Below are 25,647 nucleotides of genomic sequence, written 5' to 3' on the forward strand. Positions count from 1 at the left end.
TGTCCTGCACACAGTTTACATTTTACCGTAAGATTTTTTGCGTCCTTTATCCCCACAAATTGAAAATAGTGGTTATATTTCCAAGTTGCAAATGCGCTGCTGCTCTCGCTGATACTTGCATCTGCCATTGTGTGTGTGTGTGCTAGTGGTGAGCGTTGCCGTGTGTGTGTGTGTGTGTTAGCATTAACAAGTGTTCGTGTGTGTATTTTCCCCATGAGGCAAGACCCGCCTAACTCTGTCTCTGATTGGCTTACCCTGAAATGTTACCCCGCGTTAACCAATCATCACTCCCCTCTGGTTACTTTCACTTTTCCATGCTGCTGTGAGAGGACATCGCTGTATTCGCCTGTAAGTTACATCCGAAGGGAGATTCGGTTCAGTTCCATCACAGGATGTAACGCAGTAACGCACCCATTTAAATCACAGTAACTATAACGGCGTTACTTAATGGGAATAGGTAACTAGTAACGCTATTAGTTACCGCAAAAAGTAGTTGCGTAACAGTAACCCAACACTGTTAATAAACAAGAATACAGTTTAAAAGGGGAGTGATTTGTAAAATATCCATAAAGAAAAAGAAAATCTACTTACAGTTCTGTTTCATATCGTGTTGTAGTGAGTGTCTGCATTTTCGGGGGGGCCAGCAAAAATCTTGCCTAGGGCAGCAAATTGGTCAGGGCCGGCCTTGCCCTCAGCATACAAAGTAATTAAAGTTAGTTGCACCTTTGATAAACACATGAATGCATCAATAATTATAATCAAAACATATAATATATTATCCTGAAATGGGCCAATTTGCGTAATGAGTACTTTAAGTATATTTGTATGGTAATATTGTTGTACTTTAGCTTGAGTAACATTTTTGAATGCATTTTTACTTGTAACAGAGTAGGCTATTCCTACATTCTGGTACTTCTGCCTTGAGATCTGAGAACAAGATCTGAGAACCTCTCCCACCTCTGAACGTTTCTAAGCCTACTAACACCAGAGAGGGAGATAGAGAAGGAGCCTGCTCCATAAACCGAAAAGCTTAACTCGGCAGCGAGGGAGCGCGCGTGTCTCATCCAGACTGTCCCATCATCCCCTCCCTCCCCCCTCTCTCCCGCCCTCCCTCTCCCTCTCTCTCTCTCTCTCCCTCTCTCTCCACGGGATGGCTCAAATCAAATGCGGAAGTTTACACCCAGGAAAGCTGCGCGGCGCTAGCAACACGAGTGTTGACATGACAGTGGATCTGTAGCGAGGAGAAGGAGCGGCGCGTCGGTGACAGCGAGTCGGCCTGACCGCGGGAACACACCGAAGCCAGCGGAACCGGACTTCACACTCACATGGCTTCAATGAATAGCGCAGACCGGAGAGCTTTTGCTCTAAAAATCAACAGGTAAACACGTCTCGTAGCTTAGCTCCAGTGGTTTTAGTATCAGGTTGAGTTTCAGGAGTGAATGTGAACTCTTGGTGCCTCCCCGGAGAGATAGGAGGGAGGGAGCTCGGTCCTGACAGTCGGAGGGGATTCCACAGGGGAGCAGGCAGCCGCATGTTGTCAATGTTAATGCTGCAGGTTAGTTCACATTGTCCCGGAAAAAAGGCAGCCTACAGGATAGTTAACTTCCAACTTGTTTCCAACTTTATCTCAAAAATAAATACAGAGTATAGTTAACTTATGGTGCTTGTGGCAGCCATATGATCCAGCCTGAATGCATCTGTATTTTATCAGTCCTTTCCTCCTCATGACGATGACGAATCTGTATCTGGTGTTTCTATAATGGTCATTTCCTGTGGTGTGAAAGGTCTAACTAGCCCTTAGAGCTGCTATAAGAAGGGATGTGGTCATAGTTCCTGCTGTGACACTGGCCAGGTGTGGAGGAAGTATATACATGGAAGTCTATTGTGTACCATGACTCCTCTGTAGTACAAGTCATTCAAACAAATACAATACTTCCTATGATTTTGCTGCACAGGCAAATAAAGCTTCCCCAGGGCTGACTGGTCAAACTTGATGTCTTGAACATCTTGTATTTGAAGGAAGCACAGTTTGAATCACCATTTGATAATATCTCTAAACCACTCTTTACCAAAAATATGTTTCCTTGTTTCTGCAGCAACACACAAGTGTACTAACTTAACCTTTGTATTTGGGATGAAAAATAATGTTTTTTTTGCCTTATGAGTTTGAACGATCACTGTTGAAGGTTTGTAACATGCAAGTATAGACAATTATTGATGAATCTTTTAGCTATTCTCTTTATTAATAGTTTTTACTATAAGATCTATAAATACACTTAAGACTACCAACCACATTATTACAGTTCTCAAGCTGACATTGTCAATTGTTTTGGTCCTACAACAACTATTACACATATTTAATAGTTGTTTTTTGTAGTTGTTGTAGGACCAAAACAATTGAACGATACCGAACAGAGCAAATCCTCACAATTGAAAAGCTGAATCAAGCACATGTCAAGCATTTCTTCTGAAAAACGTACAACTTTACTTTTAAATCTAAATACCTGTCTGATCATTTCAGCTCTAGTTCAACACATTCAATTGTTTTTTCATGGAAAATAACATAACCAGAACAACGACAAAGTGAACGCACTTGACTCTTATGGAGAAATCATGGATCCTCTTGCTGTGCAGAGCTGAGCTCAGCTGCTGAGGGATGTGAGGATCTTGGGTCACAGCCTGAATCCAGTGATGAGACAGCAGACGGGCTGGTTAGAAAAATGCTGTGCTGTAGCAAAGCATGATGTTGTGGAATGAGTGGCTGCAAAGTGCGAAGCAGCAAAGCCAGTAAGTGATGATGCAACAGACGTAGTTCACTCTGTTGACAGTGATTCTTCTGTTTTTAGTTGTAGGGAGAAAAAACAGTTGTATATTGACTAAGCAGTAGCAACTTAAGTGTAGGGTAGTGCAAGCTATAGAAATGATCAGAGAGTCAATACTATCAGAGTAATCATTTTAACCTTCTTATGGTGGACAGTTGACAGGTGACAGTAAATGATGATGAGAGAGAGGAAGGATTGTGAGCAACACTTGGCCCAACCCGTGTTCTGTTATGATGACCTGGTCAGCGTCTACCTATAGGCCACTATATGCCCCAATTTATGTAGTTTGAAAACTCATGAATACACACATTAGTCAAACTATTTTAAACATTACTCCATGGATAGAAATAACCTATAATCATGGCAACAGACACAACAAAACCCTCACACAGAAAAAGAGGAACATTTCAACAGTTTGAAATAGAAGTATACAATATGTTGAAGGCCGGGAAACCTGGTGATAGCCACACCACACACTCATCTCATATTTGTACAGGTGTTGCTGCTTCAGGGTTAATAACAGTGACACGTTGTTATATCCACCCCTATATATTCGTTATGTGCTTATGAAGAGTTTATCTCTCGATCTTTCTATGAGGATGGAGTGTAAAGGAGATCCTGCACACTGTGGACACTTAGTCGCTCTGGGTTTCGCTTCACTTTTTTTGTAGCTCATGGCAGTTTTAAATCAGGAAATGTGGGTTTTTTCATAAGCACCCAAAAAGAGGTATGGAGAAGATGTGGGAGAATATGTCAGTAAAAAAGGTAGCGCAGTGTTTGTCAAAACTGTCACAGTTTCGCGTCCTAGCATATGGTAACAGGTGTGAGGACAGCTGTGGACGTGGGGCCTCTGTCGTTCAATACCCCTAAGAGCCAGAGGGACCCAGATTGAGTTACATCTGATTTCCTGTGGGCTCTGGTTAATGACATCTGTTAACCCTCATGGCTGTTGGTGGGCCATCTAGTGATGGGGTCGGTTGGGTGTCAAAAAGACGTATAGCTTACTAAAAATTGTTTAATGAATCAGGGTTAAAGTATTCAAACTCTGCTAGAAGTTGTTTCAAGTTGTGACACTTTTTTCTGGCATGAAGCCGCCTCTGACCTGAGTCCTGCTAAATGACTTCTGTGTTTGTGCGTGCCTCCCTTTGACAGGAAGCCGTGATGGTGCTGATAGCAGTAAGACCCATTAAGTCTGGAGACATATGATAGTATGAGACACGCTGTGGGGGCATCCCTTTGGTCTCCTTCCTCTTTTCATGAACACCACACCACTTTCTGTTTTCCTGTGTCTCTTTTTGGCTCAGCTGAGGGATTAAGGACATACTGTATGGGGGAGAGCAGAAGTTAAAGGAGCCGCCCACCTCTGGTGGGTTGACCTGATAATAATGATGGTACTCAGGATAATTGTAGACTGCATGGCTGAGCAGCATGTGGGCGAGGTGTTGCGTCATGAGGTGTAAATACCGATAATCATGAGTACAATTATAGATCTTGCTATCTGGGGGGTACTATTAATCAGAAATGTAGCCATGAGAAGAATGCAACTGCGGTTTTAGAGCTGAATTCAATTTGAATACTGCTTGGACAATTATTTGAGAAATGCTGAAAGGAACAAACCATATGCACACACAGCAAGTGCAGGCCTGCCATAGACAGCATGATGTGCCAGCCTCTCTCTATAGGGAGGGGATGATAAAAGGTTTTATATCTCGAAGCCACATTGACACTTCCTGGCTGGGAGACCTTTAAAACAATACTTCTTTAGCATGCTGCAGTGTATAATTGTAATGTCTAAGTAACATGAAACAGCTGTTTGGCAGCTGATGATATTCAATTAAATGTTTCTCTAACAAGTCTAAGGGATTGCTGACAGATTAGAAGTATGTTTAACGTCTCATAAAAACATGAAGTGGTAGGGTCTTACAAAGCTACCTGGGGGCGTGTGGCGTAGTGGGTTGTCCGTAGGTGTTCGGATCAGGGGGTCACAGGTTCAAACCCCACTGCAGTCAGCATGTCGTTGTGTCCCTGGGCAAGACACTTCACCCCAAATTGCTCCTGTGGGGATTGTCTACAGTATTGAGTATGTAAGTCGCTTTGGATAAAAGCGTCTAACAAGTAACATGTAATGTAATGTTGTCAAATGTGGATTGTTTAAACATATTTGGCCTTCTAGCCTTCCTCTTTGTCTTTGAATAAGAGACAATGTTGTCTGATCAGGATGATCTAATTAGCACTGTGTGACAGATTTAATCTTTAGTTGTAGCAATATTAGTTTCGACATGACAAAGCAATGCTGTATTTGCTGCAATTGATATTCATGTTATGAATTATGTTGGGCTCTTATGCATACAGACAACAGGATATTTGTGCCAAAAATGTGTCATCAGCCCTGATTTATAGCTGGAGTCTGCTGTCGGTAGGGATTTCCTGGTAGCAGCTGTTTAAAGAGTGCAGTCCTCATCAGTGTTGATTACCTATTCTAATTATATTTAATCAAAAAAGACAAGGAAAATGGTAGTCATTGGCATCAAGCGTGTATTCAAACTGATGAATGCTGGCTTGATAACTTCAATATAAATGTCAGAGGACATTTTGCAATAGATTTTCAGAGCTTCACATTGATCCCCAGGCCTTGAAGCATGTTATAGTGACAAACAGTATTTTGAAATGCACACAATTTCCCTTTATTAGAATCGTACATTTAATATGTTTGGGATTCAGGATGAAACATAATATTTGTGCAGTTAGCTTAAAGTTGCAGCCTACACTGATTTACTGTTGCTGGGTCTGATCACATTTTATTTGTCATCCTCGTGCTGTTGTTGAGCAACATGCCTCATGGGGGATGCCACTATGGTCATTCTCAGAGATGTCAGATCCTAAGCCCAGTGCCTTGATGAGCCACACAGACCTGAGGCTGCTTTCAAGAGCAACGCAGTCAACTTCATTACCAGCTGCTTTTACAGACTGAATCAGATCTGTTTTAAAACAATATTGTAATACTCATTTCCACTGAACCTTTCCTATTCAGTCTTCTTGACATTTATTAACCAATGACCTTGACTTATGTGGTCTCTCTGCAAAAGCACTGTAGGATTTGTTGACTGTCAAATATTTGTCCTCTTTAAAGTATGTTGGGTTGATCCATTTCAAGAAATGCTGACTTGTTCGGTCTTATTCAAGGCTTATGAAAGAAGCTGCTTTGTCTATTATTTCAGCAGAATCACCAACATCCAAAGCTCTTCCTTTGTTTTTATGACAGAAGCCGCTCTGGTTTTATTTAACCAAAAACACAGAGGCAGGGGCATTTTAAGGAGAATGACAGATGTAGTGTGCTGTGACAAGCCGTTTCTCTATTAGTGCTGTTAAAGGTGGGGTAGGTAAGTTTGAGAAACCGGCTCGAGATACACTTTTTGTTATATTCCATGGAATGCTGTTAACATCCCGATAGCAATGAATATCTTAAGTGCTTTGACAAAAAATCCATAAAAAAATTTCATCTGTGGAAAAAATTTCATCTGTGGAAGCGCTGTAAAAAGCACGACCAATCATCTGAGCCGGCCCGGCTAAAATAACTGGATGGCCTACCTGCCTGTCAGCCTTCCATCTGTGCACAAACTTATCTCGTGCCGTCATTGGTCATGTGCATGTTCGTGTGTGTTGGAGGAGGGGCTCTGTAAGGAAGTGGCGGATTTTTTCCGGTTGTGTATTTTCAAATTCTAGCACACTCGAGCTGGTTTCTCCAAAATTACCTACCCCACCTTTAAGAAGTCAGAATGTGGATGCATGTTTGTATTCACACATCCCTTAATATAAACATTCTGTAGTATGTGTTGGTATTTATGAAGCTTTGAGCTTTGTCTTTCTAGTGGCAATGAAAGATAAAGAGGGAGGGCACTTATTAGTGGTGAAGTGGCTGTGGGGCCTGTTTCTTTTGAAGCAAAGTTATGAGAAGGTTTTACAGGGTTTAAATTGCCTTGGGTACAAGTACAATACACCCACATATGAGCTCAAGCAAGAAAAGGCATTCCTGTGTGCAGCAGTGTATATCATCAGTCGCATACATCCCAGCAGTAGCCATTCTCAAATCAAAGTGAGAAATTCTAAAACTAATCTGACCAAACGGGAGTCTGAGACAGAAGTCAGACTTCTGGCCTGTGATAACTCCTCCCAGAGCTACCTGCTGAGGCGGAGCCTGTGAGGAGTGCATCTTTGTGTTGACCTGAAGCTTTCTTGGGCTTTAGTTCCTTACCTACAGCCTCTTTAATCTCCACAGGCTTATGTGATTTGACACATTGCCTTACTAAGTGTTACTAAGCGTTACTAAGCACATCCCTTTTAAAAATTGGGTGTTATTGATGTGCTGTGTACAGGGTATGTGTGTACAGTGCACTTGTGCCACTCCTTCATCCGGCAGTCGACTACTCTCATGGGTTAATTATATGTGGAGAATGATGTAGTAACAGTAGCTTTTGCACACGTTAGAATTGTTCTGCATTTCTGTATATTGTTGCATCATTGTAGATTTTTAAATGACAATGAAGCAGCTATGTACGTATATGAAAACACAATTGTGCTGCTTCTGGACCTTGCTCTTTGTGTAAATGTGTATACTCTCCCACCCATGCCATAACCTCTTCTGGCATTCAGTTATTGTGTTGACTCAGCATGTTATGGGATTGACAGGAGGGAGGGAGGGAGGGAATCGTGTTAAAGAAAATGTGCATGAATGTCAGAGAGTGTTGTATTCGTCATTATTGTCTTTTAGATTGAACTGTAATTTCCAAAAAGCACCTGCTTTGGTGATTTTGTGTTGCTTCATAACACACATGATATGAGTTTTCAGAAGTTTGCATAAAGCTGTTCTACAGACTTTACATGCTTCATGCCGCCTCATTGGTTCAGACATGCTGGGATGGTATAACTTGTACTGGCGTTTATGGTTTGTGGTGGTAATTAGTAACAGGGCTGTCGTAACAATGGCTTTGGGGACTTAATGAACCCATGAGATTGACCACAGGGGAAGCGCTGGGGAATGTGACCCACTTACTTAAGTCTCTGCCCTGTAACTCTCCCCTGCGTGGCAATGTTACAGTGAACTGTTTTTGACATTCTCACATGCGGAAATACAAATACGAGCAATTTTAATGACACACAAACTAAAGCATACAGACACGAATGGCAAACACACATACTCATGGTTATACACACAAAACTAGCCTTCCATCATTCAACAGCAGAAAATAAAGCAGTCATTGTGTAGAGTTTGGTCCGGCTGAAATGATATGGTAGATTAATTACAAAGAAAGACAGTGTACTAGCTCAATTTAGCACTAAGATGAAATCTGGGCAACAAATTGAGACTCTGGCTTTGTTCTTGTCATCCTCTGTTCTCTTCTTTTTGAATAGGGCTACAGCCAGCCAGACACACAAACACACACACGCACACGCGCACGCACACACACACACGCACCCACCCAAATACCCAATATATTTGAATACTGCTCCATTCCTATGTCATGTTGATTTCCTGCTCAGACAGTCTGACTCTTAAATCACGACACCATATTTATTCCACTGCCTGTATGGCGGCCAGCATCACAAAGCCTTTACATACTGAGCAGAGATTTGCTGTAGAAGCGAACAACAGTTTGAATGCAATTACCATGACAGACCAATTTAAACTAATCAGAGTCGTAACAATGGTGGAATTAGTGTTGCATCTCACATTAAGATACACTGTGTGTATGTCTGTGGAATTGTATAAAAGGTTTTACATGAGGTTGTAGATGTTTAGAAGTAATACAGATTAAACCCACAACTATGTCATCCTGGTGTAGCAACTAGTGTCATCTGCCTCCTGAACACAACCCCTTATGTATCTGTATGTGTTGTTCCCATGTTTTTTCCAGACACTCTTCTGCTGAGATCAGACGACACTTCGGAGGGAACAATGTTTCTCAACACAGCCGAACCAGCTCCAACGCTTCGGCCTCGGTGTACCTAACTGTGGTGAGCTTTATTCTATTGATGAGATTTATTGGCTTTTGAATGAAGTTATTCTTGTCCAGCAGGTATTTGTCACATGATACAGTATACGGTATGTTTACAGTCACCTAGCATTATCTGTTATTTGCATGCTATCATGTGCCATCAGCTGCAGGCAGGTTTCTGAAAGGGAAGGATTACTTTACCCAATAACGTAAAAATGCAAATGTTATGCACATAGTAGCATAGGCTGCTGTTTAACATTTAAAGGGGACCTATCATGCAAAATGCAATTTGTGATGTCTTTTATACATAAATATGTGTCCCCGGTGCGTCAGGGAACTCACGCAGCGTCAGAAAATAAAACCCTCTCTCTTTTCCACCGTACCCACATCTTTTAAAAACGGGTGTACAATGAGCGGATACAGATTCCATCCGAGCTGACGTCAGCCCGGAATAATTGGCGGCGGACCCACAGAAAGTTGCCATCAGAAACAATGCCTGACGTGTTTTGGACGTAACCTCGTCTTTGTTTACATTAGCAAGCCTTGCTAACACTCAGAGCTAACCTGTACTGTTGAGCACATGTGTTTAAAAAGCAGGAAATAAAAAAAGGAACTCACCTTGTGATAAACCTGCAAGAGAAAAAGCATTTGAGCTCCATACTGTTTCAGAACTAATCCTTGACGTGGTTTGAACAGGATGGCGTTTTATCATATATATATTTTAACTTTATCTCCAGTAGAATTCTGATCAGGCATTAGCTCCGCCTCCTCTTCTTTTTGCTTTCAAGCTAATGACCCAAAATCTGCGTTTCTCTAACAGGGCTGCAAAAGAGGGGTTTGAGCGGAATGAGGCATGGCTACAATGGGTGATCTGTTTGGTCTTTTGAAAAAAAAACTTGACAGACATGTTTTGTATAGGTATGGCCCTACAATATATTTGTCAAATATAGCATGATAGGTCCACTTTAAGGTTTGTTTAAGAAGGTGGGCAGACTTAAATTGCAAACTGTTACATAATGTTGCTTCACTTAGTGATGTAAGGCTAGGCGCAGTGGTTCCTCACAAAGTTGAGTGTTTATGTTTACACCACCAAAAGGATATAAGCATATCTTCTTCACATCCTCTTAGCTGCCATTAGTGCTGAGCATGCCTGACTCAGTGTGATGTCTCTGAGTCTCAAAGATTATATTTGGATCAGAAATTCTGCCACAACATAAGTTACTGCATTTGCAAGAACAGCTGTGTGCAATTCTGCCAAAGAGCTGAGTTGTGTTTTTCAGGAAGAGTATTTCTTCCTCTTACAATAGATGAGGACTTTGTCATGACTTCACATGCTTCTGTTAAAACTTGGCTGACACTTCCTGTTCTTTGATTTAGCAGGGATTCAAATCCAAGCATTCCTTAGTTTTTGCAGAGGGTTGAATCATATTACAGTTGTTATCTTGCCTCCTCAGTTGAATCCTAGCAGACAGTGAGTGTTCCTGCTCCCTTAAGCAAGCAGACAGAATGATGCAAAGTAATCCTTTGCAGGGATTTGTTACCACTGCACTCTTAGTCTCTCTGTGTTACCCTCTGAACCTCTGTCTCCGCCTCCCACATTCGTTTATTCCTCTCTCTGTCTTCCTGCTTTTTTCTATTTCTGTCTTTCCCTCACATTTCTCCTCTCTCTGCCACCCTACATCTCTCATTTTAAGTTTCCTAAAGCTCTCAGACACTAAGTCTCCTGACATATCTGTGTGCATGACTAACTGAACCGAAGCCTTTCGATACTTACCCAGTGATGATCCTTGAGCTTGTCAGCTGACAGGGTTTGAGGAGGAGCACTTAGACCGTCCATCCCCACCCAGCTTGCAGCATGCAACAGGGTTAATCTTTAACCTGCTTGGGAAATGGGTCAGTGCCTTGGCTACCGACAGGCACTGGACGGGGCCTGCTTACCTTGCAGATTACACAAGCACATCTTTAATATGGCTGGGTTTGGGATGCGGGAGAGGGATTTTAATACTATAATCTCCTGGATGATAGTTTCCCATTATTCAGCAGTCACGTCTAGCACATGGATGAGAGGGAGGGATGTTTGTTGAAATGAGGGAGGGATGTTTATTGCTTCACTTGTGATGCGGATCACTTTGCTGATTACCACAATCCTCCCTCTATTACTCTCCTGCTATTTTTAGAGAAAAGTTGATCCGTGTATTAGGTTTAATATACAAATTGAGAGATTAAGTAAAAAAGCTGCATGTGTTTTTTTTTAAGCGTTTGTGTGTGTGTCTCTAGTTTCAGTTCCTGTCTGTTGAAACACCGGTTGATGGAGGGACGCCTCGCTTGATGTCACTTCCTCTAATGTCTTGTGGTTTCCCCCTTTCAACTCTGAAATGCAAGACACTTTGCCTGAACGCTACGAAACTGTTGTCAAAACATTTTGTGGGTTAAAAAAAGTCAGACTCAACTTGAACATTCATTCTGATTCGCTATAAACCCTTCTTCCACTTTTGGTAATGCCATTGTTTCCTCTCACATCTGCTGAAGTTCCTAGCTTCTAGGAATATGAGCATCGTTTCAAAGAGGATCTGTGCGCTGCGCTGTGGCTTAGTTTCAACAAAAAGCATTCAGCGTCAGTAGGTGCACACTGTAGGTTCCCGTATCCGGAGTGCGCCATTTTGTACACTTCCTTTTTTTGGTGCAGTTTTCCGTTTAAAGCAGGGTAAGTCTACAATCTCTGGATGAGTACAACTGTAGTTTATTCAGACTTTAGAATGAGATGATTGGTAATCTTGATTGTCTTTTAACTTTGTGATTGAAGTCAAATGGGTTTGCATTTTCAAAGAATCTTGTTTCTCATGACTTCTTTACATGTCTGTTTTCCGTCCCTGCTAATGTTTACCAATGTCTTTGAGAACAGTGATGTTGGTAGGTGCATGGATTTTAAAATAGTAATTGGATTCAAAGATTTGTGTTTTTATTTATTTATTGTGAGTCTGCACAGAATTGTCTTAGTTGTTGATTACAATGCTTCCTACAGGTAAAAAACACCATTCCCCTAAATAGTCGCAAAGGCATCACTTTTATTATAACCAATGACCAATAAGATGATGGCTGTTGTTTGGCAAGGAGAGGTGGTTTTCTTGCTGGCAACTCTCACGACTCCACAGAGCAGCAGGCGCTAATCAGAGGCATGCATAGATTTGCATTCATTTGTTTTTGTTAGCCTCCATCCCAAACAAGAAAAAGGGGCCATGCTACAGTGTTTGTTTGAACTGTGAGGCCAGGGTAAGCTTTTTTTGTTTTGTTTGTTTGTTTGATTATTCATTTTAAGAAGACACTGACATGGTTTCAACAGCCATGACCATGAACAGTGAAAAGAACATCCAGAATAACACAGGATTTATTTGTATTTCCTGTTTGGTACTACGAGGGGCATGTAGAAGCACAAAAACCCCCAATGTTAAACATTTTTATTAGGAAATACCTAACTGCCAGTTAGTTTACGCCTTCTGTATATAAGGGAGTGGTCGATTTCATCTACAGTGCAGACCTGTCATTTAACATAATCATAATACATTTGGTTCACCTGGCTGTTCTTGTGTTGCATGCTAATACTTACGCATGTGGTAGAATTTGCTCTTGATAGCTCAGCAGAGAAGATACACCTTAGGGTGAATTGATGTGCAAAAACATGTCTGTAGGCAAATGGAATTTGCTTGGCTTTTAAAAGTTGAGTACTGCAGTGACTCATCGTGTTGCTATAGTCATCTCTACCCCTCTCTGTGTTCATATTATGTGATGTGTGTCTGCTGTTGGCCTGTTTCCTTCTCTGTATTCTTCTCTTTTTCCCCTCTCCGTCTCCCGTACACACACTTTCTTTTATATTCAGTCTTTCACACACTGCCTGTTTATCATGCAAATGCCTGTGCAAGATTAAAAAAAGGTGTATTATTCTTTTTAGATAGTGCCTGGATAGTCTATGTCCTCCAGAAGTAGCTCAACATATACAATGCTTCCTGTATGTTCATGTAATTATAGTCATTTCGAAAATCTTTCAGAATGTTATCGTGGTATAAGTTTATTCTGAAGCTACATTAGCTACAACCTTCTGACTGTAATCAGATCGGTCTGCCCAGTTTGATGGCACTCTTCACAGAAACAGCTGCTCCATGCAGGTCCCTTTTGTGGAGCCAGCCGGGCGTTATCTCATCAGTTGTTTTCTTTTTTCAGCAAGCTCTTCCTAATGACAACAAATCTGTCTGTTCCTTCCCTTTAAGTGCACCTTGGAGTTTGTCTCATGAGTGCACTGATGATTTGAACAAAATGTACTGATTCCAAGACCCAAATGACAATTTCAGCCTTTGTTACTGTATATAAAAGTGATTACAGCTTTGCCTTTGATCTGCTGGAGCATTGGGGGCTGATATATTCTGCCTGAAAATAGGTTCATAGAAAAAACTCTGCCTGCTGTCTTGCGCAAGTTTGTTCTAGTTTCTATTTGCGATTGTGCTCCAATTTTTTGTACCTCTACAGGTAAGATGTATTGGAAAATAGTCATGATTCAACTTGTTTGGTCCCATATTTCCTCTCTTCATTTGTTTTCTTCGTCCTTGCCTCTTTACTATGTGGACTGTAAAAACTCCTCACATTAAGCTTTCCCAAACTAATTCATCTATTTCACATTTTGTCTTTTTCAAATATTTTACCCTAAACCTCCTTAGACCAATCTGAAGCAATGCCTTGATTTATGCCATTAATGCTTTCCTTGTAAATAATTAATATCCAACTTCCTTTTCACCCACTTAACTCTTTTAAACTACAAATATAATTACCCAAAGCTTCATTATATCATAGTATTTGATGCTGTGTGTCCTAATTCTTCATTTCCTCCATCCCTTTATTCTGCAGCCTCAGTCCTATGAAGCAGTGGAGCCCTTAGACCTGGAGGAATTCCTGATGTCACAGCTAAAGAGTGGAGACTCTACCCTGATGCAGGAACTTGGAGACTTCCCTGAGGATGACCTGAAGGTGGATCAGGTGGAGAAGGAGTGCCGCACTGTGAGACACTCTGTCCCTGAAGATGGGTGAGTCACAGGATGTCTGACATCTTCAAACTGTACAGCTATCAACTTGAAATCTGAGTGATGGCGAGCTTCCTGGCAAAAACATGAACAGAAAGATGCATAAAAGTTACTTAATTAGGAATAACGAAATAGGGAAAAGGATCAGAAGCATAGACAAAGAAAGTTGAAAAATCTTCTAAAATGATTTTGTTATTTGGCATACATCAGGTGTACAAATACAAAATATGTCCACTAAGTTTTTAGGAGAAATATATGAATTTGCAGAATAAGAAGAAGTTACAATCTCAGATGAGGCATTTTGTAAATGCCTTCAGTTTTGTCAGTGTAAAGTTATTCTGCTTTCACGTGTTGTTAGCTTATTCTAAGCATTCACTTGTTCCGCACCTTGACCATGAGTACAGATTAAGATAGAGGAGGAATTCAAAGATTTTCGTTACGAATGTTTGCCCTTGTGTCTACATGATAATGTGTGTCTTCTTATCCTGCTTGCCCTTGTGTCTACATGATAATGTGTATCTTCTTATCCTGCTTGTCCTTCTCTTCTTAGACTGGAGTTGGATCCTCATGTGAGAGACTGCGTCAAAAGTTACATTCAGCCATGGCTTCTGGTGTCGAGAAGGTACATTTTCCTCTGAATAAACACAACAGTTACAGAGTGAGTTTTTAGGACTCTCAGAAGAGCAGCCGCTTTAAGTGCTGTTTGGTTTCACATAGAAACCCTAAAATTACAAAGGTTGATCTATATTTGGAGTATACAATTTAGAAATAGTAACTCCAAGATGTACTCCAAGCTGATGTATTTTTAAACTAAGGTCACCAAAATCACATAAAGATGCCCACGCCGGTATCTTAGCTGTCACACTGCAACAGGTGCCGACTGCTTCAAAAGTTGAATGTGTCTGTGAAACAGGAAAAACAAGGCCTGAGAGAGCCTGATAAAGATTAAACACTGGGCTCGCCTGTCTGATACAATAGTGCTCGCTCTCTCTCTCCCACTCAAACACTTGCATGCAATACACACCGACGCGCGCCGTGACTGTGTTGCGTAAGGCTTCTGCTTTTGTTGTTATCTGGTTTGATTAGAAGTGCAGAGGTGTATCAGCTGTAACATGCATGTTGTTTTTTATATGTGTTCGGCTGTCTGGTTGTTTGACCTGGTGTTTGTGTGTTGTGTTTGTGAAGGTGCCAGGGCGATGGCTGGAGTGCGTATTCGGAGCGGGAAGGTCTACACAAACTCCTTCGGAAACAAACCTTTGAGTCCGACGTGGAGCCATCAGACAACCAACCGAAGCCAGTAAGAAGTGCAAACAAAGCAAACACACACACACACAGTTACATTCTGACTGTTTGCTTCCTAATAAAGAAGAAGTGTTGCCCTCTTCAGAGCTGGTCTTGTGCAGTGTGGTGCAGCATTCCTCACTTTGCTTCTTCTGTCACTTTTGTCCTCAACATTTCTAAAGACCGGTCTTGCTGCTGTTGTGTCAGTCTGCTACTATGTACTATGAGTACTGTTTTATCAGATCTTTCTATATGTGCTTGCTGTTAACAGTGAGGTATGAAATCACTCAAGTAAGAACAAACAAAAGAAAATATTACAGTTCTCTTACAGCTTAGTAGCTGTAAGAGAACTTTATAGATTTGAAGAGTCCAATTGTAGAGAATTAGATTTACATTTTGAGAAATACCCTTTTTCAATAATTATAACCTTCACTCATATGTGAAGCTAGTGCTAGCAGTGGTTACCCTACCAGCACCTATATAAGAATAGTTTTCCCCTTTTTTGTAAATTGGTTGAAAATAAGAGTTAAGATGCATACCACATAAAATATTAACAAATAAAACAGCAAGGTACAACACTTTAATAAGGAACTTTGCAAGTGCTGGTTGGTGAAAGCCAAGCTATTACACGTCTGTCACTTAAATATTCTATTGTCTTTTGCTCTATACTAGATTTTCTAATCTAAAAGGGCAAATAAGTACATTTCCCACATTTTGTAGCAGAACTACAGTACAAAAAAAACGTTGTCCTGAATGCCGACATGTTGCACTCAGTTAAACTGAGTGTTTTGTGAGAGGAAGGACATTAAGTGAGAGCAGTATGGCAGTACATACTGATCAAGGCCTCAGAGAAACGACAACACTGGCTGTGAAATGTGAGGGAGGAGTGGGAAACTGGGGGGGGGGTGCTTCAATAGTGCACAAAACAGCATTTTGTTATTCCTATCACTCTATCCACTATGGCTAGGGTCTTTCAAGTTCACTCAGATCTAAATTTGAATATTAACCACTAACTCTCATCCCCTCTTTGTGTTAAGCTAGACAATCTGAGAGAGGTTGTGGATAAATATGTGGTATTTATTTGTTTCTTTATACACTGCACCGTTTTCATATCAGTAGCTTTTATCTGTGTGCCTCATTCCTCTACTTTCATTACGGATCCCTGCCTCAGTAGTCGACTGACATTATTTCGAGCCAAATTCCCATCCTACCTCACTTCCCTCTCTCTCTCTCTAGCTCTTTTGTCTCAAATTGGCTAAATCTATTGCTCCCAGCATCGAGCAGTCCCAGCCAATCCAAGTCCCAGTCAGCACCCACTCCCAGCCATTCCTCACCACCACCCAGCCTCACCAGCCCCCTCCAGTACCCCCATCCTTTTCAATTCTGGTTAATCACCCAAACCAAAAGACCCTTATTACTGCTGCGGGCTTCCCATGAGCTGCATGCCAGAAAGTGACAGTGAGGGGAAGAACAGCACTATTGTCCCTCAGTGCTTATTTGGTCTCTTCTGTGGTCCAGTCTGTTTTCACAATAATCTTGTGTGATGGTCCTTTGGAGCCCTAGGGAGCCCTTCCCTAGGGTGAAGTTCCACCAGGGTGGAAGATGGTTAGTCCTTGCCTGTGGTTTAAGAGCTAGGATGTGAGACTGATGGCTGATGGGAATGAAAGCGACAAGCAGGATGAGGCGTAGGATCAGTGAGGTTATGCCCTGCCTTGTAGCTCAATCTGAGTAATTCCATATTGTGCCAGTGCCAGCACGAGAGACCTCTAACTTATGGGCAGCATGATGATCGGGGCATGTTAATACAGTTGAATGGGAATCTATCTTTTGTCGGTTTTTGTACTAGACAATGGACAGACCCAATTTAAAGACAATTATAAAAATGCTCACAAAAAGTATTTGTTGCCTTTGCTCACCTTTCCCCTGAGTGGTCACGTATGGTTTCTGTTAATGTAGTTAAGCATGAGTTTGAATTTGAACGGAAAATGTACACCAGGTACAAGGAGCGAAGCAAAACATTGTTCATGTGCACATACCAAATCCTAATCAAGATCACTGGATGTCAAACAAATGCAGCATCTACCAAACATGTTTTCTAATTTCTAGAACTGTTGTCTACCATCATTTTTGCCAGTCATTCTTTGACACCTGCTATAAAAACTATACTAACTTTACATATCTTGATCAGCTAATGTTCAATTGGTAACTCATAGCACCATGTTGTATGTCAAAATTAAATGGCCATATTTGTTGCACTGTGTTTGTTGTTATGTATATCATAATGAAAACACAGCAAGGACATTTTATTATTTTTCTGCTGAATTGTTTTTAAATATCACTTTACTCTCTGGAGCATAGTGAGAACATGAACATTAGTATGTGATGTGTGTTCCCTGAATTAAGTAAGCCTTGATCAGGCAAAACACAAGAGACTGTCATTGTCTCTAGACCAACTGTCTAGACAGTCTAAACGCCTATTAGCTGTTTGTTAAGTCTGCTGAGAGCATAACTATGGAGCCTGCATGTTTTAATGTTTCAGGAAAAGTGCTGGAATTCCATTTAGTTGTTTTGAACATTGATTGTAATCAAATAATGGGAGAAGGTTGGAAGATTTTAAGCCATGTGGGAAAAGGACAATGGGATTGGCAGGTATTAGTCCCTTTTTTCAGTTTACTCCAATAATTAAAATAAGATTGTTTAAATGGAAGAAAAACAGGCTTTGGCCAAAAATCCATTTACCGTATATAGTATTCCTTACCCTGCACCCATTTTCTTTGATGTCTCTCTTAATTCAATCCCTCTGGATATTCTGCCTTAATACCCCCTTATTTTGCTTATCCTTTGTCTGTCCCCATTGCCCCCATCTTTCCCTCTCAATTTCAACCCCCACCCTATTCTCTTTATATTCTAGAAAGAGAATACAACCCCTTACCCCTCTCTTTCTGTTTTGCCCCAGGTCAAGTCCCCCACACTAGCGGGGCTGAGTGAAGACTCTGGTCGCACACTGACCTCCTCCGACTTTAACTTGCGGTGTTTGACCCCGGACCAGAGGGTGGAGGGGCTGCTGGCCTTCAGCAGCCATGAGGAGCTGGACCGCTTCAACCAGGAGGCCCGGCAGAGCAACAGACACCCTGAGCTGTTTGCTCTGTACCCCCCCGCCGACGAGGTGGGTACTCACATGCTGTAATAAACCAGTGCATGCATGCATATGGGAATGTGTGGGCTAGTGTTGGTTCCTGTTGTACCAAAAACACAGCCGGTGGGTCTGTGTATCTTTTGTAATTCATTATGTTTTAATATAAAATGGGTCCCTTAAATCATAAAACTCTTCTCTTAGTGTGGTTTTATTCCCCAAATGTGAAACAAGTGAAATATTAACAATATTACAACCTCATGTTGAATTAGAAAATTGAAACTATTTTTTCATAAAAAGTGTTTTATAAGCAAAAATCGCAAACCGCTGTGCTAATACACATAATGTCTTTTGATTTAAGACTGTAGATCAAATATGCTATATGAAGACATCACTTTGAGCTTTGGCGCATCGATATGGACAATTTGAAGTAACTTCATAGTGCAGGAAAGAAAAACACAATTATTTTTGGTACTTAGAAATACAACTTGACAACATGACAAAAAGGATCACAATTTTACACTTTCAATCCCTGTAAATGGATTGTTTCTATTTATTGTTATTACTTGAAAAAATGTTTTCCATTCCATTTAACTTCCTCTCGATTCATAAGCACCTGTGCATCTTGCTTAAGATCCTAATGCTTGTCCAAATGTAATAACTCTTTTTGAATAGTTCTAAAGAATGTCTCTGCTATTGTGTTCCAGGAAGATGCGGTGGAGATCCGGCCCCTCCCTGACTGCCCCAAAGAGCACACTGGAGACCGCATCATGATCCGATGCCAGGCCATCAAGTAGGTCATACATCTTCATAGCACTGTAGGAGGGGGGATTTAAACAGCCGCCCTAAGTTGGACAAGGAATCAACAGTTAGCTGTTTTAAAGGGAAATTATTCCAACACCCCCTTTTTATGAAAATGACCTTTTGCGTAGCATTTATCATACAGTACATTCTTGTGTGTCAAATCTGAGCATGACTTAAAAGTTTGAGTAGTTGTTTCAAAGCTGCTTGCAGTTGATGTGACGGACAGCGCAGTGTGGGAGGGTGGAGGAGTTCTGAGCAAATGCTGTTGTTCTTCTCCAGAAAACACCGTCCCTCCCTTTCTCTATGGGATTTTGTCCCACTCACTTTTTTTCTATCATTCTCACACACACACACACACACACACACACACACACACACACACACACGCACACGCACACGCACGCACACGCGCGCACACACACACATAGTTTCTCTGCCTTTCACTCTTCATCTCACTCGTGCTTCTTGAAACCCATAAAGCAGCCAAATATTTTTGTTGAACTCATTGCCCAGCTTGAATTGGTTTGGCAACACCCCCCCTATCTTTTAACCCTCAGTTCAGTTCAAACATGTTACTGTCACTTACTGTAATACATTTGGTACAACAATAATTTACAGGAATAGATTAGGAAAGAAAAGTACAGTGTAGGGAAAAATCCATAGTACAAGAATGTTAAATATTTGTCTCTTTTGCCGTTATTGAATTACTAATTCCGTTTTCCTTCTTGGCTTCATAGGTTTGAGATTGAAATTGAGCCCATGTTTGCCACTATGGCCTTGTATGACCTGAAAGAGAAGAAAAAGGTAAGTTCATTGAAGTCCTTACAATTTTGTATGGTATTTCTAATGTTGACTAACCATGTTAATGTATGAATTATTTTCTGCACATGTGTGTGATATGTTCACCTTGTGACATCAAATAATACAATGTAGGACAAAATTACAAAGCACTTACAATACAATAGCCCTGCTTTGGACAGGCTTTATGTGTGTTTGTGGAGATGGTCAGTCTATGCTCGGCCTTCATGTGACCCCATCCAGTTCGATATATGTTTTTCTGAGACTCTTCACCTTGTTATATTACATAGTTTTGGCATGTTTATTATTGTTGCAGCAGTAATTCTGACAGAAACAATGGAAATAATAAACAAAAGTGTTTCCTATTAAAGGCACAACCTGTGTAAAATTGTAAGCGAATGGTATTAAGCATCTTAGAACACTTCTGTCAAATGTTTATGCTGAATGGAGCAATTTAAACAATATCTATATGGTCAACATTTGATGCAGGTTCATAGGCATGTGTTAGAGTGCAATACATTGAACCCTAATTGTGCATGTGTGTGTGTGTGTGAATAGGTTAATGTGAGGCTAATTTTAAAGTGCTTTGTATAAAAGATAAGTCAATAAGTAAATTTACTAAATAATACCATGTTAAATGTCATTCGCTGTGGGGGAGGGTTTGTTTTTGGTAATGCAGCAAGAGGAAACATCTAAAAATGTGATGACACATGTCAAATAGAGAAATACTTTGAAGTTAACCGAAATTAACATTGACCACAGCTAAAGTCTTCCTAACTAACTTTAGGACAACGGCTCGATTTGGTGTCACAGAACTTTGCAGTTCGATAGATGACATTAAAATGAAAGTCGTGTTTAAATAATTTTTAATTGCTTGTTTCATGCTGGCTGTTGCATGATATGTGCATCCCGTTGATGCAGGGAGGTCTGGTAGTTTATTTTGGCAGTCGGCGCGGCGGTGAGGGATCAGTGTAATCTAAAAGGTTTTATGTCTCATTGTCCTCGGATATTTATGCCCCTGGGGGGTCCTCATGTTTTGGTTCTATCACTACTTATACTGTGTCACATTTTCCCAGTCAACAATTTTGAGCCATGGCTGTTTGTGTGTTTTCTGTGGATTTACACAGCTGGATAGTTTTTTGGGTGAAGGGGCTGGAAGGATTTAATTTGTACTTTAGTGCTCACGATCTCTTAGATGAGACCAGGTTTTTGCCACCGGCCTTGCCCTCTTCTCAGCACTGACCAGCTGCTTGGAGCTTGTCTCCAGGACGAATAGCTCCTCAGACGAGAAAGGGGGAATTAATGCCCTTTATGTTTGAAAATAGAATGTATAAGCTGGTCTTGGGATAACACAAACAGTATAAGCGTTATATTGTATGAAATATGTTTCCTATACGTCAAAGAGTTAGCTGTTCTGTATCCAACAGACGTCTGTTCATTAAAGTGGAGCTGACGTCTACACTACAGGCATCAACAAATGCTTTCAACGCTTCGCCCATTCACTTGAATGGGGTGACGTAGAAGATTTGTAATCTTGAATGGGCGAAGCGTTGAAAGCATTTGTTGATGCCTGTAGTGTAGACGTCAGCTCCACTTTAATGNAAAAGTTGAACATTGTTCAACTTTTGATGCCGATAGATGCTCGTGATGCTTGCAAAGCCATGCCATGCTCCCCACAATGCAGTTCGGCGAAGATTAAAAATCTTCTACGTCACCCCATTCAAGTGAATGGGCGAAGCGTTGAAAGCATTTGTTGATGCCTGTAGTGTAGACGGGCCGTAAGTCATTTTCAATGTGGGTCGCTGTGCCGACTTCATGCATTTGTAATTGTTACTTGGCTGCGGGTGCCCTGTCATGATAGGTGTTTATATAAATTGTGTTGTTGTGTGTGGTAGAGGGTCGCTGTCATTGATGCGTTAAGCACCCCGGGCCGTTGTTCTGATANGCTCGAGCTCAATTCTCGCACTGAACAGAACAAAGTGAGTGAGGGACTGCAATATAAGAGGGAAAGAAAGAGAAACTTTAAAACTGTTCAATTGTTATGATGCGTAAAGACTGATATTGTTCTATAATTGTCTGAAACTGTTAAGTCATGATGTGAAAGGTTAACAAAGAAAAAGGGAAACTCGAAGGTGCTGCTACACTTTATTTTATTTATCTAAAATCAAGCACTTTTAAGATGCTCATATTTTCAAAAGCTATTTTATTTATTTCCTCTATTTTATTTTTAAATGCAGCCCGAGAGGAACATTACACATATCCACAGACGTTGATAAAGCTACAGACTACTTCAATATATATCACACTAATTCATAAAGCAAGTTAGACATTTTGAAGTTCCGGACCTTTGCATGGGGAGATTTTCTCTAACTGGACCTCGTTGAATTTTAGTTGAATACCCCTGATCTAGAGGAAATGGAAAACCCCCAGAAGCAGAATAGAGCCTCATCAAAATATTTCATATTCTGATAGAAAGACACATACACCTCGCTAAAAACATCACTACTGTTAATACAACATTCTCAGTTTTCTGAAGAGACAACTAAAGTAAATGTAGTGGAGTAAAAAGTTAGTAGAGAAGAAAGAAGCAGATTTTTATTATCCAAAATAGTTGATATTGTTTGTATTGATATGCTATTTTACCTTTTCCTTTTTACAGTATATTGTTAATTCTCTATTCAACTTTTTAAGTATTTGTATTTCAATGATGAGCACACTGCTTCTGTAACAAAATCATTTCAATAAAGTATATCTATCTATCTAAACTTGCATTGAGTAAATGAAACTTCACCCTCTGCTTATTGTTAACCAAAGCGATATTATACATAGAGAACATCAGTCTGATGTTGAAGATGTCTTTCAGTGGTGCAACAGAATAAACCTACCTTTGTATCTCTCTGTTCCCAGATGACGAGCCCATCGTGGTCCCGAAGAGCGGCCGCTCCACCAGAGTCCCGGTGTCCAGCGTGCTGATCTGAAGACACATTTTATTATTATATATTTAATATTTTTTAGGACCGATCGGACTATCTGCCATGCAGAATAGTTTATGGACATGTTTATATTTTAATTCTGGACTCTTTTTTTTTTATTTTCTTTTTTTTTTAATATAAATATAATTGACCGTGCCCGGGAACATGAAGCTGGTTGGAAGTGTTTTCAGAGCGGCGTGAGACAGAAGGACTCTCCTGGGAGAATTTGCGCATCTGTAAACTGAAATTATTATTTTTCTTACCTTCAGCAGCTGGTCTGGGATCAGCTGGAGATCCAGAAAACACAAAGACAATATTCCTATTCTCTGTAACCCAAACACAGAATGCATTGTGCAAGCTTGGGTTATTTTGTATACAGAAGACGCTTTATTATTCTAATCATAACCAAGTGTTTGTAGTTTAATTATAACACTATCAGAATCAGAAAACCTTTATTATCCTTCTGTTTTACAATCAGCCCTGCTTTTAAATCCTGTTATATTTTAAAATGTTTCCGATGATAAAGGGAGTTTTAAGAGCTCGGACATTTTATTTTTACTTTGGTTTTCTTCGCAGCCGAGTTAAAGAAGGAAACATTTCCCCACAGTTTGTGTCCGCAGGTAGAGCACACGCTGCGGAACACTTCGTTCTATTTACATTTTAAATTCATGTTGACAAGCAAAGTTTGTTATTATTCTCAAATTATTTTAGCAAACCTTTTTGTGAAATATTAAACAGGAATTAACTTGTCACATGTCTGTGTGTTTGCACTTGATGGAAATGTTTTCTTATCATCTAGCTCAGAGTTTTTATGAAACAAGATGATCAAATATGTTTATGCGGCTGTAATTAAACATAAAAAATCAGACCTTTGAGTATTTCCTTTAAATCTGAATCTTATTTTCAAAGCAAAAGTTAGATTTTAAAACATTAATTCATTCATAAAAGAAAAAGGCAAAAATACTAATAAATTGACAAGCACCATTAAAAAGTCATTACCACTGAATGATAACAATTATTAGTACGTTTATAGATAAATACGATAATTAAATCAATTCAAATGTTAACAAGTTATAGTTAGGTAAAAATCCCTTTGCAGTTATGGTAGATAATGAGATCAATTAAATGTAAAATAAAATGATTGTTCTAGAATGTAAAACAATTACAAAAGACAAGAGGTTTAAGATCACATTCCTAAAAATGTATTTGCTAAAAGCCTACCAAGCTTCACATTACCTCTTGATAGCAAAAAAAGAAAGAAAGAAACCATTAAAGTAATAGCTCTATTAAAGTTAACGTATACATGATGACTGGTAATGCCTTAAGGAGAGGTTTAAGGGCATTACAAGAAAGTCATCTTCTTATTTGTTTTTACAGAAAAGTCAGTCAAATCAGTGATGGTTATTTATAAAAAATGTCATTGTCTAAATATGTTGTGAAAGCACCAACAGCTAACTACCTATCATCGCAACATGGATATCAAGGTACTTGAACATAAACATAGATTTTTATTAGAATCCATATCTCCCAGCCCTGTGATGGACTTATATATCTAAAGCTTTGTCTTTTGGCTTGGCTCGTCACAGCGGTCCGTTACGATGTTCCTGCTGAGGCTGCAAAAGAAAGGATGTCCATTTAACTTTAATCGTGATCAAGCCCCAGAGAAACCCCCCTAAACTCACAAACGACCAGAGTCAAAACCCCCCTGCAGACTACCGTGGCCAAACTCAGACAGCCAACAGAACCACACTGTCTGAAAAGAGCAGGAACTAGGGCTGAATTTAGGAGAAAACATGCAATATGTCTTCTGTTAAAAGGTCTTTTTATTGCGTTGTTGAAAAATAAGTTCACCAGACGATGACAACGTTTCTGTCTTTGATACATTTTGTCCTTTCCTTTCCAAACATTAACATTTGTTTTTGCAACCAAATCTTCCTTATGTGTGTTTTCTCCTGTTCGTTGCTCATTTTCAGGTTCAGTTCTGATAACTTTACCAAGTGACCTTAAGAACAGATGAAAAGCATTTGTTCACAATTTTGACTTCAAAAATGTTGCCTTTTAATTGTAAACTGATTTTGGGGGGAAATCCAGTCAAAGGTTGAAAAGGTATGTTTGGTATGTTTAGTTCGAAAGATTCTGTAAGTTTCTGTAAAATATCTGATAAAATGTCCAAATATAGTATTGTTTAGTATTGTTAGAAAAATCTCACTCGTCAGTGAGTTTCAAAACAGGATACATGTATTTATTATCCTTGCAGAATGGAAGTAGTCATCACATACAGAGCATCAACTAGTTCCTGAACAGTGTCCTTCACATGCTGATATACAAGAGAGGGAGTTACACAGTCACAAGATGGAGTAATACCGGTTCAAAGCAGTATAACATTTTTTAATTTGTTTTATTTAATCGTTTATTTGGCAGGGACAATGCACATTAATGAACACTTAAAACATTAAAATGTGTCAAGCGTAACAGTGCCAGATTTAGCTTTGTGCTAATTTCCATCTGCAGTCCCTCACATAAAACATTTAAGAAAATGACTTTTTACAATCATAGCAAAAACAAAATACATGATATGCAAAAAGTGCAAAAGAACAAGAGCAGCATACACAAGTATTTATGACATGGTAATACAATATAGCAGCAACGACATATAAAGTGCAAGAGAAGATATAAGATAAGATAAGATAAGATGGACCTTTATTAATCCCCGTAGGGAAATTCAGTTGTACAAGCAGCAACAGGGTAAGCGTGAAAAACAGGACAGCACAGATTCAG

At 40.0% G+C, this 25,647-nt stretch overlaps 1 protein-coding gene across 1 annotated transcript in view; it reads left to right on the forward strand.

Annotated features, from left to right (window-relative positions):
• The first annotated feature begins 1,192 nt into the window (after window positions 1-1,192).
• dock8 (dedicator of cytokinesis 8) overlaps window positions 1,193-25,647 on the forward strand; it is a 56,238-nt gene continuing 31,783 nt past the window's right edge. Inside the window, exons 1-8 of the mRNA XM_010767702.1 lie at window positions 1,193-1,378; window positions 8,735-8,834; window positions 13,709-13,884; window positions 14,432-14,503; window positions 15,067-15,178; window positions 18,119-18,328; window positions 19,003-19,088; window positions 19,837-19,903. Of these exons, the coding sequence (XP_010766004.1) occupies window positions 1,326-1,378; window positions 8,735-8,834; window positions 13,709-13,884; window positions 14,432-14,503; window positions 15,067-15,178; window positions 18,119-18,328; window positions 19,003-19,088; window positions 19,837-19,903 (876 nt within the window). The 5' untranslated portion in view covers window positions 1,193-1,325. The remainder of the gene's footprint in view (window positions 1,379-8,734; window positions 8,835-13,708; window positions 13,885-14,431; window positions 14,504-15,066; window positions 15,179-18,118; window positions 18,329-19,002; window positions 19,089-19,836; window positions 19,904-25,647) is intronic.

This window comes from Notothenia coriiceps, unplaced genomic scaffold, assembly GCF_000735185.1.
Source record: "Notothenia coriiceps isolate Sejong01 unplaced genomic scaffold, NC01 NC01_scaffold00004582, whole genome shotgun sequence".
Taxonomy (NCBI): domain Eukaryota; kingdom Metazoa; phylum Chordata; class Actinopteri; order Perciformes; family Nototheniidae; genus Notothenia; species Notothenia coriiceps.